This window comes from Engystomops pustulosus, chromosome 2, assembly GCF_040894005.1.
Source record: "Engystomops pustulosus chromosome 2, aEngPut4.maternal, whole genome shotgun sequence".
Taxonomy (NCBI): domain Eukaryota; kingdom Metazoa; phylum Chordata; class Amphibia; order Anura; family Leptodactylidae; genus Engystomops; species Engystomops pustulosus.
The window spans coordinates 43679084-43697905 of record NC_092412.1 but is presented as its reverse complement, the minus strand read 5'-3'; the positions used below and the strand labels follow the sequence as shown (position 1 = coordinate 43697905).

The following is an 18822-nucleotide window of genomic DNA, read 5'->3' as shown; positions in this document are numbered from 1 at the left end:
GCACCCTACACATTATCCAAAATATGTAAATGAGGAGCATCCCAAAGTAAGATTCATTTACACTGTAACATAAGACCTATCTCTCCCCTTTCTATATATTCAGTATTTTATAGCCATGTCACCTAAACGCAGTTATGTAGTAAATGCAAACATCATTACATTACAGATAATAAAAAAAAAATATAATCTTTTGCAGCAGAAGAGATTTAAGGCTAAATCCACAATCATCCCCAGTAAATGAAATCTTAATCCACAGTAATGGTCTGCATGCGGCAGTAATCCGGCATGAACTTGTGAATGAATAGGTTGAATAGCTGCAGATAGCTCCTTATAGATATGCTAAGGAGGAGAAGAAAGGCTGACAGGCTTAGCTCTACACAAATGATTTTGCAGAAAATTGTGATCTAATTAAGCCCCATTATAGAAGTGGTCTACAGCTTTGTAAATACATTACCTCATGGGGGGCACATGGGCCTGGGTGGGTCCAAAGACCCCTGACCACTGTTATTGGACCCTCGGCCAAGCCGTGCCCCACCCCTGACTTCATTTATAGTAGGTTACAGCCCAGAATACACAATACATTCAGGAAAAGGTTGAAGCAGTTCCAGCCGATGATAATGTTACTAGACAAACATTTGTTGAGGATTTTAGGCTAAATGTCACCGATAGTTGTAGCCAAGTCACATTGAAGAAACGTGGATATATCCTTTAAGCATTTGGATTTTGTGTAAAAACCAAGGAAAGGATGGGAGGCCAGGCTTGGAAAGACCGAAAAGCTGGCAAACGCAAGAGATCCTTGCCCTCCGTCAGTCATATAATAATTCAAGGTCGTGTCTTTGCTTCCAGGCGGCTGAACACGTTGAACAAGTGTGCATCCATGAAACTCGATGTCAATCTCCAAAGGAAGAAGGTAAGTGCTATCCCTTAAATATTATCCTGTATATATATATATATATATATATATATATATATATATATATATATATCTATATATCTATATATATATATATATTTGAAAATTCTTTCATTGATAAAAATCTATTGCCTAAAGTGATATCCTAAAGGGTTACATAGTTATTTTAGATATTTAGTAGTGTAATGGCACATAATAATCCAGTACTTTAGTTTAACTTGCTTTATGAATTCTGGATATGTTTCATCTCGAACAAATTTTTTTTAGCAAATTGAAATGTCATAGGTCTTAATACAGTTTTAAAAGCTACAGCTCTTATCATGTCCATAGAGATTAAGGCTGTCAGATCATACTAGGGGTTGTGGTTGTTAATAGCTGAGGAGTCACTGATTAAAGAAAATCTATACCATCAAAATCAAGCATGATAAACCAGGGACACTTGGCACTTGGATAATAATAATCTTTATTTATATAGTGCCATCATATTCTGTAGCGCTTTACAAATCATGGGGGACACATACAAATAAAATTATACATTACAGAGTACAAACAGTCATATGTAACAATAGGAGTGAGGGCCCTGCTCTGGTAACCTTCTTATATTTGTTACTCATGTCCTCCTTAATTCTAAAATCAACTTTAAAATGATACTAATGTGTCAGAAAGGCATGTTATTAGAGTCTGGCCGTGTTGTAGATTCACAGGCTGTTACACTGTGCAGGAGCTCTTACCCATCCCCCCCATGCACACTGCTGCCGAGATTACAGGAAGTGCAGGGGGGAGGTGGAGTCTGAGATGTGCTGCTGCAGTGTAACAACTTGTGAAGCGAGAGCAAAGAGGGCTTCTGTAACACGCCTATGGCGCTTCAGGCTCATTAGCAAAGTTTTAAAAGTTGATTTTAGAAGTAAGGAGGCCATGGATATGAAATATAGGAAGATTATTAAAGTCACAGTGCCTGGATCTATGAGTAAGTATCCCTGGTTTATATATATAAAATAGATTTTAAGTATTAACCACATCTAGTTTTTAACTGTAGGAGTAAAGATAGCTGACTAATGGTATTTATTATTTCCCCAAACTTGACATATGAGAAGCTTTTATGGCTGACTCTGGGGCCCCCACTGATGGGTAAATTTAAAGGTCAAAAGTATTGAGCACTCTATATACACTCTGATGTATAGATTCATAGTAACTGTCTCAACTTTCTATAATTGTGAGATCCAAGTACAGCAGAAATGAAGAGGTTCTTACCCCCCTCCTTTTAGTCATTAGCGAGGAGCCAAGTACCTAGACTGTCTGTGATCAAAAATTATCATGAGTGAAAATGATAGGCACACTTAAACATTATATTTACTATTGAAAAATGTACTAATGAATCTGTCAACATATTTACTCTACCAACCTACTAGCCCCATCAGGTAGAGTATAATATATACTTTCCAGAATTCCCTCTTTCATGGGAACTGTTGCCTCTTTACTTATAAAAATCTCAGCAAATGAATTTGAGCAAAGAAGAGTCATATTTTGCCTGAGTTTAGAGGCTGTAGGGGAAGTGTCACTTCAGATGCCAAAGTGCCATGGTTCTGGTGTCATATTTAAGGTAATAATCTCATCTTTCAGATCACATCAGGCTTGTAATTCTGTGATCTACAATAACAGAGATAAGGGCAGTTAAATACATAGTTAGACATTTCTGGTTTGTATCTCTGATTCTGTAGCTCACAGAACCACAAGCCTGATGTGATGTAGAAGATTAAATTCATATCTTTAATATGACATCAGAATCTAGTGAACTGAAGCTATGTCTGCAGTGACACTTCCCCTGCAGCCTTCCCCTCAGCTCATTTTCACGTGACTTTGGAGGAGATTGTTTATGTGTAAACAGACAAGATTTAACATAAAAGAGGGCATTCTAGACAGGACATTTCATACTCTGCCTCAGGGGACTTGTAGTATAATGGGGTAAAATCTGGCAACTGTGTCCCTTTAAGCAAGGGTCTATGTACAATCACAGTAGACCATGTTATTGGACTCCTGGGAAATAAGGGCCCAACATAAGAGAATTTATAACAAATATAGTGATGTTTACGCAGAAATGTGGTCTCTTTATAGCGTTTTATCTCCATGATGCATCCGTTTTGTCTCTGGGTCCCCCCCAAAAAACTGATGGTTTAACATTGCTTTGCAAACATCACACCTGGTTTTTCAGTCTTATCAGTGCCAAAAAAAAGGTGTTTCATCAGTTTTTTTGCGGAACCATAAACTTCCATTGCGTTCTGTGATCGTCATTCGTGAAAAAAAATAGGACATTGTTTTTTCCATGAACAACGGATCAGTGGAAATACAAGCCAATGTGAAAACATGGAAACATAGAAATCAATGACTTTGTGAGGCATCCGTGAAAATCACGGAAGCACGAAAGTGAAAAACAACGCCAATGTGAAAGAGCTCTAAATCTACTTGTGCCCTATTTATCAGCCCCTTGGTGTAAGAGTTCAGGAAACAGCCATTTTCCTTTCAATAATAGACAACATTGTTGATAAATTGGTCAAGCTATATAATATTACTAAGATTTTTCCTGCAGGACGTAACTGTCTCCGTATCCTAATTTGTTGTACCTGCCCCTTAACCACATCATGTCTGCTGAATAGGAAGAGGTCCTAATTAACATCAGTAGAGAAAATAATTAGCATTAGCAGAGCCATAAACCACTGGTTGTGGATTACCTGTGTCCTTTCCTGTCTGTCAGACTTCCAAGATTATAATAGTGTCACTAAATCAATTACCCAACCAATAAAAACCCTAATTATAACATTAAGGATAACGTACAAAATTTAGGGCATGTGTGGCTATATAGAAGAGGTGCAGTACTAATTCTATAAAATCAATTAACTGTCCTCACACCCTATCCCCATGTAATGCAGAAGTTTCCAAAATGTCCTCTTTATTATATTTGGGTACAGATTATCTAGTTTGTGATTACTGTAATGTGGCCCCAAACTATATAATTAAATCTTTCTTAAAAGGTTTTTCAGATATTATATTTGGTTATTGTTTATTTGCTTATAATCTGTGGATTATTATACACAGGACTAAACCCTCCTAAAGTATAGGACATAGGATGTGCCCAGCATACATCCACTTTAATATCCCGATTTGCAATGGACGGGGACATTGTGGTGGAAGATTGTGATATCTCTCCATATTGTAGATATCTTAAAATGTGTGCTCCTTTAACAGCCAAAATCCTAATATAATAAATGTATGTGCTAGTCAGATTTAGGAAACATTCTTTTTTTGGTATAACAAAAGATAATCGTATAAGTATTTGTAGTTAGGACGTAGGAAGTTCATAAAGATAAAGAAATCTTCTATATCATAAATTTGCAGGATAATAATCCTAGATAATCTATTCTTAGAAATTTGGATTTGTACCAGACCTCTGTTAATCTGTCTAGATATCTATAAATATACAAGGTGGCACCATTTTACTTGTCCATCGCTGCACAGCATGTTATCGACTTCTCTGGTCGGAGAGTATCAAAGTTTTTGGATGGAATTGAAGGATAGCACAACATATTTTTCTAATATGATCCAAAATTGGGGATACAGTTATTTACTAAAATGCTATACTATACTAAAATGAAGATAAAATGTGGTTGTAACATTGTCTGTACTGTTTTTCAGAGTGAAGATTCAGATGAAGAAGATCTTTGCGCAATTAGCGACAAATGGACATTCCAAAGATTCAGCCGTCGATGGTCTCGGGTGGATGACATTGATACATTGCTCGGAAGATCGGAAAGACTTGGGTCGTCTGGGGACATGAAAAACACGACAAGTAGTGAAAGTGTGCTGACAGATCTCAGTGAGCCTGAGATATGTTCTATCCACAGTGGGAGTAGTGGTGGGAGTGACTGCAGATGTGCTTCCGGTGAAACCTTTGAGTTTAATGACACAATGTGCGTGCCAGATTCCAACTCGGTAAACTTTTTACCTCCATATTGGCCAAGAGATCTCTCAGATGGTAAATTGAATGCAAAGACTGACAAATCTTCACATACAAAAGCAAAAACACTCCTAAAATGCATGGGTACACTCCGAGGCAAAGGAGCCCATGGGAAACTGAAAGGTCCACCTAAAACTGGAGGTTTAATCATCAGTGAACCTATTCTGCAACTGGAGCCAGAATCTGTAAAATCAATGAACTGTGTTCAGATAGGGAACGGACCAGTGACAAATGATACAACAATAGACATTAAAGTAACTGGAATCCTGGACTCAAAATCAGAAATGGGTACAATTGATGAAAACACCACAAGTTCTACAGATGCAGAGGTTTCTGATTCCAATAAACGTGCTGGCATGTACCTAGAGGACATTGACTTCTTCACAATGACTGGGATACGGGCTAAACCCAGTCAAAATCATAAAAATGAATTTCATTCCCAAGAGAATCTAGTTGTACATATTCCAAAGGACCACAAACCTGGAACATTTCCTAAGGCGATATCTATCGAAAGCCTCTCACCTACGGATAATCTTGGTGGCGTGAACTGGCGAGGTGCAGGCATATCGCTTAGTGGACAAAAGGGACTCTGCGTCAAAGACCCAAGACCTCTATCTTCAAGATGTCCAAGAGGTAGCCGACTCAGTGTGTATGACAATGTACCAGGATCTCACCTGTATGCCAGCACCGGAGATCTCATGGACTTGGAGAAAGATGATCTTTTCCCCCATTTAGATGACGTATTGCAGCATATCAATGGACTACAGCAGTCTGTTGACCACTGGTCAAAAGATGTTATGCCAGAGCTTCAAGATGACAATTTATCGCTGTTCCATATTCCTGACTCAACATTCCGTACACCTAGACCAGTAGCCTTGGACTTTGAAGGAAATTCTGTATCTGATGGAAGAACAACCCCAAGTGACCTGGAAAGGGATGTATCATCTCTAAATGATTCAGATGCAACGGGAACAAGGGAAAGAAGAGACTCTGGAGTTGGAGCATCTCTTACGAGGACAAATAGGTGAGATCTGATTTTCTCTAAACTCAAAAAATTTTAAATAGTTATTTGTTATAGCAAGAAAATCTGTCCCCATAAATAACTTTTTGCAACTATGTTATATAATAATATCGTAGTAGTAAATAAGGTCAGAAGAAAACATTAGTCCATCAAGTCCAAATTTTTTTAATTTGATAACTGTGTCTGGAATATGATGTGTATAATACTGATCTCCTTAACACAGTAACCGGACGTGGTTGTAACTATAAACTTTTAACACAAAAAGCTGATGTTACAGTATATAATATGTTCTTTTTAAGTGACGAGATCCTCCATTGAGATGACTCAAATGTCTGAAATTATTATTATTACTATTATGTACGTTTGTAGATGTTTTAAGTATAAGATGAGTATATTTTTGCTCATATGACTTCATTTTCTTGACATTATTTTCTAACATATTTTGATTGGCATAATTTGTTTCCTTTAGGCACTTGAGGTGGCACAGTTTCCAGGCATCTCACCAGCTAAGCAGCTCCCTGGCATCACTTCAGATCAGTAACCAGTCTGCAGGACAACTCAATCTGCTGCAAAAATTCTCCCTGTTACGGCTGACCGCCATCATGGAAAAATATTCCTTGTCAAACAAACATGGGTGGACATGGTGGGTACATTAGAATAATAACAAACTTACAACTCATAGCATATATATATATATATATATATATATATATATATATATATATATATATATACAAAATTAGAAATGACTAGAAGTAGCTGGCCAAACACTCATTAATTCATTCTTGGGGGAAAGTCTTCTTTGCATAAATGTTTGCTTCATTTCAAATTTAGGTCTGTACCAAAATTTATGAAGAGAATGAAGGGTCCTGATTTCAAGGATAAGAATGTATTTGGTGTACCCCTGATGGTTCATGTACAGAGAACAGGGCACCCATTACCGCAGAGCATTCAACAGGCATTACGTTTTCTGCGCAGCAACTGTCTGGATCAGGTAAGAATAACATTGTCATGATCATGTTTTACCTGCCTGTACACCGGTCATCCATCCTGGGGTGTATTTGTCATTTCTAGATCCCTGTGCAAAGTTAGATTTGTGGGATCCCCTTAAATCACGGCTCTTCCTCAAATGGCAGTGCAGAAAGTCTATCAGCACTAAAGGGACTCTGTCACCAGATTTTACCCCACTAAAATCAGTGGACAACACTGATTATTATATCGCTGGACAAATCGTCTCCCTTACGTGTACTGTGTATTTCCAGGAACCCAATGTAAAATGACTATTGATGTCAGGACAGGATGGTTCAATAAGTAGTATGTTTCCCTCGATTAAAAGATCTTTGTCCTCGTAGAGAGAGTTGACTTGGAGACTTCTGGCTTTTATGTTGTCAAAACATAATGCAGATTGTGTTGATCTCAGGACAATTAGAACAAGGATTTCTTAGTTCACTATCCTCCCACACAATATAATTTTAGATCTGAGGTCTTGGGAGAGAGCACATAATTCCTCTGAGACGTCTTAATGGGAGCAGAAAAAGCTGCATTCTATCGACTGTCTCCCCGAGTGCCTTCAGACAGTGACATATTCATATGTATGGAGCGGCCTACCCTTTTATCTGTGTAAAAATCTAGAATATAAAAAATGTATTATTGTCTTATGAAGTGAATAGGATTTGGTCTGAAAATATCTCTGTGTAGTATGAAGCATGAATCTGCACTCATGAGGAGGGAAAGTAAAAGAAAACTTCTGGCAATAAGGGAAAAGTTTCCTATTATTAGAGATTTGCTGCGTCAAATTTTTCAAAAGATCGGGTTCTTATCTGAAACGAATCGTTCCGAAGCCATGTTGCTATAATTGTCCTGGAAATTGGTATATGACTTCGGAATCTATGAACCAACAAATCAATTTGCTCATCCCGATTTATTGTCCCTATCTATTCTTTGTTTAATTTGATTGTAGAATCTTTATTTGCAATATTTTGTTTCAATATGGTTTCTATGTTCTAGTAACTTTTAACAGTTACTATATGGAGTCTTTCCATGTAGCTTTTGGGCACCAAGAACAGATTTTACTAGTCCAGCATTCCCTTATCATCAATGCTATTCCATGTAGTATTTCTACAATAACCCCAAGGAGGTCCTACAGACTCATTCAATTTCCTCCTATTCCTCCTGTACCCCCCTTACACATACACAGGGAGAATATTTATTTAGTGGTAGATGGCTTCTTTATACAGTAAATTCTCATTTCCAGTCTATAGAAGATGAATGATGGTAACTGGTATATTGTGAACTGCTTATGGAAAACATTGGCTTTTTCTACAGGTTGGCTTGTTTAGAAAGTCTGGAGTGAAGTCTCGAATCCAGGCCCTGCGCCAGATGAATGAGAGCAGCCCCGAGAATGTAAACTATGAAGGCCAGTGTGCCTACGATGTGGCAGACATGATGAAGCAGTTCTTCAGGGACCTTCCAGAGCCCCTGCTCACCAGTAAACTAGGGGAGACCTTTCTGCATATTTACCAATGTAAGTATACACACCTGACACCAGAAACGTGTATGACCTGTGACCTAGTGTCTAGACTACAAGGCTGCCAACATATAAGCATACATTTTTCCCATCGATGTGTGCGGCATCTATATAGACTACTTATAGAGATGCAATAAGTCATTTTTCTTATAAAGACTGAAAAACCACTTAAGAGGAAATTGGGACAAATAAGGTGTAACATATAATATTAGAGAATATAAGGATTAAGCATGTTGACTTTCAGCATGTCCAATCCTTTGTTCTCAGAAAGAATAAGTTTTCTCTCAAAGTTGGCTTAAAATACAGAAGCTTTTCTCTGTTTGCACACATAGTAGAAACAATAAAGAGGCACATGGAGTCCCATAATGCATGTGGGGCAAAGTGTTTCTGTGGGGTTTTACAATATTTGGACATAATGGGAGCACACAAGCGCAAGCATATGAAAGCCCGCCGAGCATCCGGCTCAACCAAATACATCAAGAGCCTATGTCCTTTTGATGTATCCGGTGGGGGCCTGCGCCGTGTTTATTTCTACACCTGGCCCTACCCGGCATACAAATAAACACAGCCGATGAATTTGCAAGTATGGAAACTCGCCGGTTGCATTGAGTCAGCCCACTTTTCTGGAGTGGACGTGGCTGAAAGTGTGAAACAATGACAAGTGGCCCGTCTCACCCCTGGTATGGCGCAGAAGCCCTGATAAATAACCCCCATTGTTGCCATGTTGCATGTGTTTCTATTTTTTACTATTTCACTTTATTGCATCCTACTACCACATTATTATATGTGTGGGTTCTAGTTGCCCGTGGAAACCAATCAGAGATCAGCTTTCATTTTATAAACCGCTGTCGGAAAATGAAAGCTGAGCTCTGATTGGGTGCCATGGGCAACTAGAACCCACACATATAATAATGTGGTAGTAGGATGCAATACAACATTTCAGCTCTTAGAGACTTTTACTTGAGATATCCCGGTGGCAGACATGTTGTTACTTACTACACTACTATAATCACACGCATATTGATTATCTTGTCTCAATACACAAGTACTTGGTAATCAGGCTCAATAGACATTACTAGTGTGTCTATTGCATGTTGCTATGAGTTATACCAGAAATGTAAGCACATTGGTGCCTGCAGCTGTTCTAGAGGGATATCCAGGGGCGTAACTTGAGGGGGTGTAGAGGTTTTGGTCGCACCCGGGCCCAAGAAGTTTAGGGGGCCCATATGGTGTCACTTTCCCATATGAGGAGACTAGTACTATGCACCATACATTATAGTCGGGGGCCTGGCACAGACTTGGCACTGGGGCCATCAGCTTCTGGGGATATCAAAGTCCTATTTGGGTTCGTCATGACTCATGGATATAAACCTAAGCATGTGTTTTTAACCTGGAACTTGGGAGCAGTTATATTATACACCACATTAATTTCCGGAAACTTATTCCCAAAAACTGAGATGTTTTTTTGGATTTTAATTTTGATGAGCTATCCTAAAGATCAGTACCAGCTTTACAGCTGCAAATCCACATGTCGGGTGTTTGCAGACTAAACATTGGATAGAGTGAAAGTGCTGTAGCTCAGATCTCTTTCAGTAGAATAGGAGATGTGGTGCAGTACCCCAACAAGGCCACTATAGAGTGGGGGCACCAGTCAGCTCCCAGTACTGTGTAGTAATCTCGGGCACCACATACATGCACTATTAGCTCACTGGTGGAGCTTCCAGTCATTTGACTCCCATAGATCTGAAATTGATGCAGTATTTTAACAACAGGACATTATTATCAACCTCAAGACACAAACACTCTTATGACTACAACTGAAGAAAGTGGGAGAAATCTTACAATAGCCGTGTTAACCATTTCATCCTCCCAGTCTCTTATGTAAACGACTCGAGACAACAGCCCAAACTCATTTACAGGCCGCGCCTGGAGCACAGACACAACACCGTATTTACATGAGTTTAGATTCGACTGGACATAAAACAGTCACATAAAAGTACACAAATAGCTCCTGTTATTGCAGGATTTATGGGAGCCGTGTAATATCACTGTGTGTCTATGCAACATCTTATAAACACATCTAAAAATAATTTGTATTAAAAGTGTATTTTAAGCCAGAGACATTTTTCTATTTTTGAAACATTTTATGAATAAGACTTGTGTATTAAACACGGGGAAACCCCCTATTAAGGGAATCTGCAGTTTGGACTAAACAAAGCTGTAAACAGTGTTGGGTAGCAGCTGTACAGATATTTGTTTGTATTGTTAGTAGCAGCTGAACTGTGAAAAATGCATTTATTTTCCAGGATTGTAGCTAGACTTGGAGCACTCTGGTGCACCAGTGTGTGAGATCTCTTCACTGTACTGCTGCAAAGCCCCTCCCACTAAGTAACTGTTGTTTGATTCAAATAGAAGCTGCTGTAGTACATGAAGAGATCTCAGACACCACTGCACCAGAGTGCTCAAAGTCCAGCTACAAACCTAGAATCTAAATGTATAGTTTACAGTCCTGCTGCTACTAACAATACACATAAAGGTATGGGTACATAGATATCCAGGGACAATACCTAACACTGTCTGCAAATGTTTATCCCATCTAAGAAAATGGTGTAATAATTGAAGGACAGTTGCTGTATTTCCATACACATAGTACTGAAAGCTTCTTTTAGAAATTGTGAAATTCATACAAAAAGCTGAAAAATATCTCTGTACAATCAGTGGTCAGGACCTGGTCATCCGCATGTTGTCTGGCTATATGGTTGGGACTGATAATATAAATCCTATTAATATCTAATGTCTTCATCAGATGTTCCCAAGGACCAGAGGCTCCAGGCGGTGCAGTCGGCCATCATGCTAATGTCAGATGAGAACCGTGAAGTCCTGCAAACGCTCTTGTGTTTTCTCAGTGATGTCACCGCGGTGGAAGAGAATCAGATGACCCCTATGAATCTCGCTGTGTGTTTGGCGCCATCGCTCTTTCACCTCAATTTATTGAAGAAAGACAATTCCCCTAGGTAGGTATTTATAGCCATGACATATTTCTTACCTAACAGATCATATATATAAAACCCTGAAAAGATGGAGCCCAGATATTTCAGAGCGCTGTGGATCTGTTGCATAGAGAAAGTTATAAAGCATCTTCAGGACATCTTTTTAGGTTATTATGCTGTGGGGAAATTAAAAATGTCTATGGTTAACAAAAATTTTATTAGTAGCCCATCATAAAGGAAATCTGTCATAAAAATCAAGCATGATACACCAAGGACACTTGTATATCCAGGCATTGTGACTGTGGTAATATTCTTATATCTTAAAAAATTAAGTAGATGAGCCTGAGGGGCTACCCTAGCCCATCTGTGAACTGGCTTTACAAACTGATACACTGTTTTGTCATCCCCCCCCTGCTCCTTCAGCAATGAGAATATAACAGAAAGTGCTCAGCGCTGAGGAAGCTGGGGGGAGGATGAGACTGTATACCAGTCTGTAAAGAAAGAGCACAGATGGGCTAGGCAAACCCCTCAGGTTTCTAAGCAGAAAAGTTGATTTTAGAAGGAAGGAGGCCATGGATAGCAAATGTAAAAAGATTACACAGTGCCTGGATCTATGAGTAGGGGCCCCGATTTATCGTTCTTAATTTTGATAGATGTCCTTTAAAGAGAATGTATCATCTCATCCCATTGACAATTAGATGTAGTCAGTTGAGGTTTGTACCTTCATAGTCTGATTCTGTCCAATTAGTTCTGCCAATATCACACCCAGTCCATAAGATAAGAAGCCTCTCTCAGCTTCTAATTATATCGATCTACTTTCAGAGCCATCCAGAAGAAGTATGCAACCGGAAAACCCGATCAGAAGGACTTAAATGAGAACCTGGCGGCTACACAGGGTCTGGCCCACATGATCATGGAGTGCAACAAACTATTTGAGGTAGGTGCAATGTGCTGTATGTATAGTATAGCCAAAGATAGGAGCTAAATGTTCCCAATAATGGCCGATTTTGAATGTTTTAAGCATTAATTGGGCAAATGCTCAAAATCCATCTAAATCTGTTGGATTTTGGTGACCATAGACATTAGACGGCTTGGCCATCTAGTAGTGGTGTCCCAACTGAGCAGATTGAAGGCAAACAACATCATTACAACATTCCCAACATGTTAATAATCTGAGGCGTCTGACAATAACTTACTCCATACTTTACCTCTCTTCTGAAAATTCCAGGAGGCTCCTTAAAATGGGAAACCTCTCTGTCCTGGAAGAGTCGTAAATCTTCAAAGCCTCCAGACATTTTAGTGTAAAATCTATAGGACTAGACATTGGCCATTTAAACCAATCGGCTCTATATATTTAATATCATTTAAAAAGTTTTGAAAGAGATTCTGTATTGGAGGCTCCGGAGGCAATGAGTCATTGGAAAGAAAGGTGTTATGTTATAGTAAGATAAGGAGAGATATAGGAGGGACAAAAGATTATTAGAAATGGAAATATCGGAATCGGTTACCTTTACCTTTGCTCTAAAACTTCTGGTGACCTCTCTGGTGTTTTGTTTTTTATTGATGAAAAAAATGTATAATTCTGTTTTTGTTCAGATTCCAGAGGAAATCATAGCTCAGTCCCCAAATTCATATGCAGAATGTGACATCCATGTTACCAGTATGGAGGAACAGGTGAAACAGATGGAGAAGGAAGACGGCAGTGTCTGCACACACTTTGATACTGCCATCCAGAATCTTCAGAAAGAATCCAAGGAAAAATTTAAAGGCTGGGTGTCCTTTTCCAGTCCAGAGAACACAGACCTTGCTTACAAAAAGGTAATAAGTTTAATGAACATCTTAAAAGTATAAGACGTCACATTACTCCCTGTATAGAACGGACTATTGGAAACCTTGAAGCACCTAGTTTCTATGTATTAATTAGATATTTTTGATCATTATTCAGGTTGGAGATGAAAATCCGCTGAGACTCTGGAAGGTATCCGTGGAAGTAGAAGCTCCCCCATCAGTTGTACTCAATCGCCTACTAAGAGAGCGCCACCTATGGGATGATGATTTTGTGCAGGGAAAAGTCATAGAAACTATTGATAATCAAACCGAAATTTACCAGTATGTTGTGGGCAGTATGGCTCCTCACCCGTCCAAGGACTTTGTGGTGATGAGGTATGTTACACTGTCACTAAATTGGATTTTATTTGGGGGGATTGAATTGCTTGGTCATTGTATAAAACTGTTGTTGTAGATAGTAATATATTTCTAGGCCAGTGGTGTACAAAAAGAGGGAACCCAATAACAATGATTAAAGCAACCCCCTTCCCCCTTATGATGCACAATCAAAAGGCCCAGGGCAGCAGGGACATTTTTAAGCTCTTTCCAAGGTCAGGTATTCACTCCATTAACATAAAAAATACATTGAGCCTAGCAGGCTGTTTATAGGTGACATTTTATGAAGTTCTTTTACTTATCTCAAAATCGCATATCTCTGTCCCATAAATTCCAATATTTTGTTTAATGACTTCCATCAATAAGAAAAGTACTATAAAGCTAGAATTAACATTCCTTGTTATGTTGTAGTGTTTCACTTTCTTGACCTTTGTTCACTTGCAGGACATGGAGGACCGATTTACCGAAGGGAGTCTGCAGTTTGGTGGCCCTCTCAGTGGAACACGATGATGCCCCATTAATAGGAGGAGTGCGGGCAGCGCTTCTGGACACTCGATATTTGATTGAACCTTGTGGCTCTGGAAAATCTAGGCTGACCTACATTTGCAGAGTAGACTTAAGGTAAATCCAACACAACTAAACACTTCTGCAGAACACACACAAGATTCAGTTCTAATAACACTGTGTTAAGCTTTTTTACTAGGATGGAAGATTGTAGGTTTTATCCAATAGTACCACTAAGCAGCTTGCCCTGTGCGGAAATTATGATCATCCATAGCATCTAGATATCCCTTTACCACTCATACTATAATACAACTATGGCAACAAATTCAGGCCATATTTATTCTAAATAAAGGGGTTTTCAGGGGTGGGGCATTTTTTTCATATAAAGGTCCCAAATAGTAGCTTTTCTCTGGTCCAGTCCGGGTGAGCGCAGGACCGTGTGAATGAGGCCTAAGTATGACAATGTCATTTCAGTGGCCAATTTGAATGGAGTAATGGTAAACTGTAAGCAATTATGAGTAGAGTTGGACTTTGATTGCATGGAGCAAACTTCCTTCCCTATTCTCCTTCTTTGACCATATGTGTGTATTTTAGCCTTGTGTAGCCAAATAACTTAAAGGACATCTACCACCAAGGTGAAATACATTATGCAAATGAGCCTGAGGGGCTATTAACACCTATGGACCCTGGAGCCCTTCAGGCTCATTTGCATACATTCCTTCACCCTGGTTGTAGATTCCCTTTAACACAATACAGCTGAACTAACTTTATAATTTCTCTCTCACCCCAGGGGCCATTGCTTGGACTGGTACAACAAATGCTTTGGGCACATTTGCGCAGTGGAAGTTTTGCGGATCCGAAACTCATTTCAGCCACTTACAGCAGAAGGACCGGAAACAAAAATCTGAAGATAAAGACTTTACAGGATCTCAGTTATCAGAAGTGACAATGACTCCAGTGAGAGGCATCACGGGGCATGCGGGGGACTCCTGGACAATATGGAGATATCAGTGATAACGCTCCGATTTTATTTAAATGGTGTAAATTCCCTGTAAATATGTAATCTATATATATCTATCTGTGAGATATTTTAACAGGACAATATGTGGAGACAACATATGTTAATTAAGTATATGAGTTAATGCTTTCTGTGGAAGCTTTTTGTTCGGTATTTCATACATTTTATTTCACTTTGCGCACATTGTTTATACACATGTATAAATGCTTGATAGAACCGACCACAAGTATTATTATACCCTGACAATGGAAGTTGTGGTTTACTATACGCAGCAATAATATGGACACATTACATTTGTTGTCCTCCATCTGTAATGCACTGCACTGTCCGTACGGAGAAGAGGTACTATGTATATAAGAGAATAAAGAATTGTCTAAAATGTCGAAAATTACTTTAGTTTTTTTTTTTTGCTGTAAAGGGGCCTTAAGATAGGTGAAGGGGTTCAAGTGCAATAGCAATAGAATCAGCATAAAGATCCAGAATAGTGTAATAGAAGGTGATGTCATCACATACAATCATACATGACATCAATATACATGACAAGCTGAGGATACAACTTCTCTACGAGGGGTAAATGGGATTACACAATATTCTTACATTTTATCACACATCAACCATGAAGTGTAAACGAAGATACTTGTTTGCATACTATACATATGCAAATGTGGCGTCTGTACTAATTGTGTATTGTGTAGGCAGCATGTTAACCATATAACCTCGACCCCTGCAGAGAATCGTGTGACCTCTCCATCAGGCCTTGACCCACAGATAATAATAGTTCACATGAAATTCTATTAATATAGCTGAGTTTAATCTACTCATAATAGTAATGGGGAAAAAAAGAATTTCTGTGGCCTTCATTATTCTCTTAAAGGAGCTGTAACTTTATGATGGGAGCTGCATAAAGTTATTGTGGATGTAAAAAAGTTTGTGATTAGAAAGGGTATGTTAATAAGCAGTCCAGTTCCCGCAGGGGTAGAAGTGACATATATCAGCTGCGGTGAAAGTATGAAAAGATAATACAGCCAGGTCACTGTCCTTTCATGCCCACTGCCATTTTTTCATGTCGTAGGCATAGGGTCAGAGGTCAGTGAGATTAATATATAGGGAACTCAGTAGGACACAAGTGTATATTCATGGTATACCCTAAATACCAATCAATCTTCTAGAACCCATCAGATTGTATATTAGTAATAAAAAGCTTTATATTATGTATGACCATACATGATCCGCTCCTCGGGAAGACTTTACATGATGGCTTAGATCTGGTTAGTTGCTTTTTTCCAGTTCTCACATAATTGTGTCATATAGAATTGCCATATGATGCCAGGTTGGGTGCAAATGTACCTTTTTTGCCCCAACATACATGTGTAATATAATTTATGGAAGAGATAGCTAGGAGGGAGTAACTTGAATAAACTGGCCACCAATACAAAATCTATATAAAAACCTCACCTACTATGTGCCATTTATCACTGGTTTCTCAGCCAAACCTTTTAGGTCCTCTCAGGAACCAAGGCTCGGGCTTCCCTGCAACCCCTGTATCTACCCAGAAGTGAAGTTCAATAATAAATAAGGCAGCGCATAAATGGGGGGGGGGGAGGGGGGCATAGACCCATAAAAATGAATAGCTAAATGTCTTTTATGGCAAAAACTCTTTTAAGTGTGTAGGTTACCCTCAATTTATGGACTTTGAGTATATAGTCCATATAATGCAATATCAAAGTCAAGCTTAATGCAAAGATATAATCCCACAACCAGATACTACAACAGAGTCACAGTTAATACAGGGATAAAGTACTTAAGTCAAGATCAGTATATAGACTGGAGATCAAAATTAGAGAACGTTAAACAATTTCTCAAATTCAGGTCATTGGCCCAAATTTTCTAAACCCTTTGCGCCCATTTTTTGTCTGCCTCTGCACTGAAAAGAACATACAAACTGCTAGCACATGTAGTGTCCTACACTAGTGTCATACTCTAAAGGATAATGTGGAGAATCTCCATGGGTAATCGTTTCATCACTGCAGTTGGAATTGGTCACTAGTTCAGCACTTAATAGGGTAAGGATTTGTCTCGTCATACAGTGACTCAGCATTTAAGAGCATTTGGACTGAAAGCCCACACTGCGGTGATCTAACCTCTCATTAGCAGACAGAACCTAAACCTTAGACTCACCTCTTAGTCCAACTCTGAGGAGCATGTTGTGTGGACAGAGGAGAAGTGGTCCAAAATTTATTTTAGTGATAAGTTTAATTTATTTGGGGAGATTGATCTTATGCAGCGCACAAGCACTTAGGTCTCTTGATGTATCTGCCAGATCGCCGAGCCGCCTGGCAAAATTACGCCGGGTCGGACCTGGCGTAGTTTTGTGGAATAACTTGTGAATGAAAGTTTGCAGGATTTTTTAAAAAAAGTATGCAGGCACAAGGCAGTATTGCCATGTGCCCGCCCACTCCGCTGGAAGTCTCACCTCTCTACGCCCACATGGCGTGGAGGTGGTGTAGTCACATATTTCAGCGATTATTTTCCCTTATGTTTGGCAACAAAATGGGGAAAGAGTGGGCCCAAAGTGTGCAAAGAAGTCAGTGAAAGGTAGTACACGAAGTGTCATAGTTTGGGGAATGTTTTCTGCTGTAGGAGTTGGACCTCTCATACAGCTACATGGTGGAGTGAATGCAAGTATGTATCAAAACCAGTGTGAGAGACTAGTGATGTCCTGTGGCTGCAGATGTGCTGAAGTTATTCAAAGCAAAGGCCTGTGCCCTTCCTACTGATTGGTGACTGGTGGAACATTCAAAAAAATTAGTTCTAATTTTTCTCTGATCGCTTATTATGATCATCACCTTTTGATGTAATTTTGTAAAACACAATTTTAGTGGTACCCCTATGAAAAATCAAATGTTGATAAATGGAGATCACATTATTTAAATTTGATCTCCAGTGTATGTGTGAATGTGAGGTATGAGTGAGGTGAGGTATTAGGTCAGTGATGGCGAACCTTTTAGAGCCTGAGTGCCCAAACTTCAACCAAAAGCCACTTATTTATTGCAAAGTGCCAGCGCGGCAATTTAAGCAGTAATTTATTTCTGTTTGTTCATTGACAACTTTCAATCCTTCAGCCTCCCAAGGACACCAACTCGGGCTCCGAGTGCCGCCTCTGGTACCCGTGCCATAGGTTCACCACCTCTGTATTAGGTGTTACATGCATATATCTATGTCTGTGTGCACAGTATTAGGCTGCCTTCACATTACATTAACATTTAACATACACGCAATGTAAACACCATATTTATGCAATGCAAATGTAGCCTTAGTCACAACATGGGACTATATATTTTTATTATGTTTATCTATATTTCACATATACACAACATATTTTTCCTACCATTTTCCATGAGCGGAACTCAGAGATCTAAGGCTACATTCAGACAGCCGTATGGGGACGTATATACGGCCAACGTATATACTGTCGATAAAGGTCCCCCATAGACGGCAATGGGTGCACGGCGCCCTACGGGAGCGGTACGGTGCAGCACACATGCGGCACTGTACCGCTACGTACCCCGTGAAAAGATAGGACATGTCCTAGGCTGTGGGGAGCTCGGCCCGATCACGCATGTTTACAATGAAACACTTGTGATCAGGAACGAGGACCACATTTTTAGAATTGTTTA

The 18822-nt window shown here is 39.2% G+C and overlaps 1 protein-coding gene across 6 annotated transcripts in view; it reads left to right on the top strand.

Moving 5' to 3' along the window:
• Positions 1 to 15533, top strand: part of STARD13 (StAR related lipid transfer domain containing 13) — a 213520-nt gene extending 197987 nt beyond the window's left edge. For all 6 annotated transcript variants that reach the window (XM_072134401.1, XM_072134404.1, XM_072134403.1 and 3 more), the window contains 11 exons: positions 847 to 910; positions 4601 to 5946; positions 6413 to 6586; positions 6778 to 6937; positions 8269 to 8467; positions 11277 to 11484; positions 12283 to 12397; positions 13057 to 13278; positions 13406 to 13623; positions 14068 to 14244; positions 14918 to 15533. In XM_072134401.1, coding sequence (XP_071990502.1) covers positions 847 to 910; positions 4601 to 5946; positions 6413 to 6586; positions 6778 to 6937; positions 8269 to 8467; positions 11277 to 11484; positions 12283 to 12397; positions 13057 to 13278; positions 13406 to 13623; positions 14068 to 14244; positions 14918 to 15035 — 3001 coding nt within the window. In that variant the 3' untranslated portion in view covers positions 15036 to 15533. The remainder of the gene's footprint in view (positions 1 to 846; positions 911 to 4600; positions 5947 to 6412; positions 6587 to 6777; positions 6938 to 8268; positions 8468 to 11276; positions 11485 to 12282; positions 12398 to 13056; positions 13279 to 13405; positions 13624 to 14067; positions 14245 to 14917) is intronic.
• The last annotated feature ends 3289 nt before the right edge of the window (positions 15534 to 18822 follow it).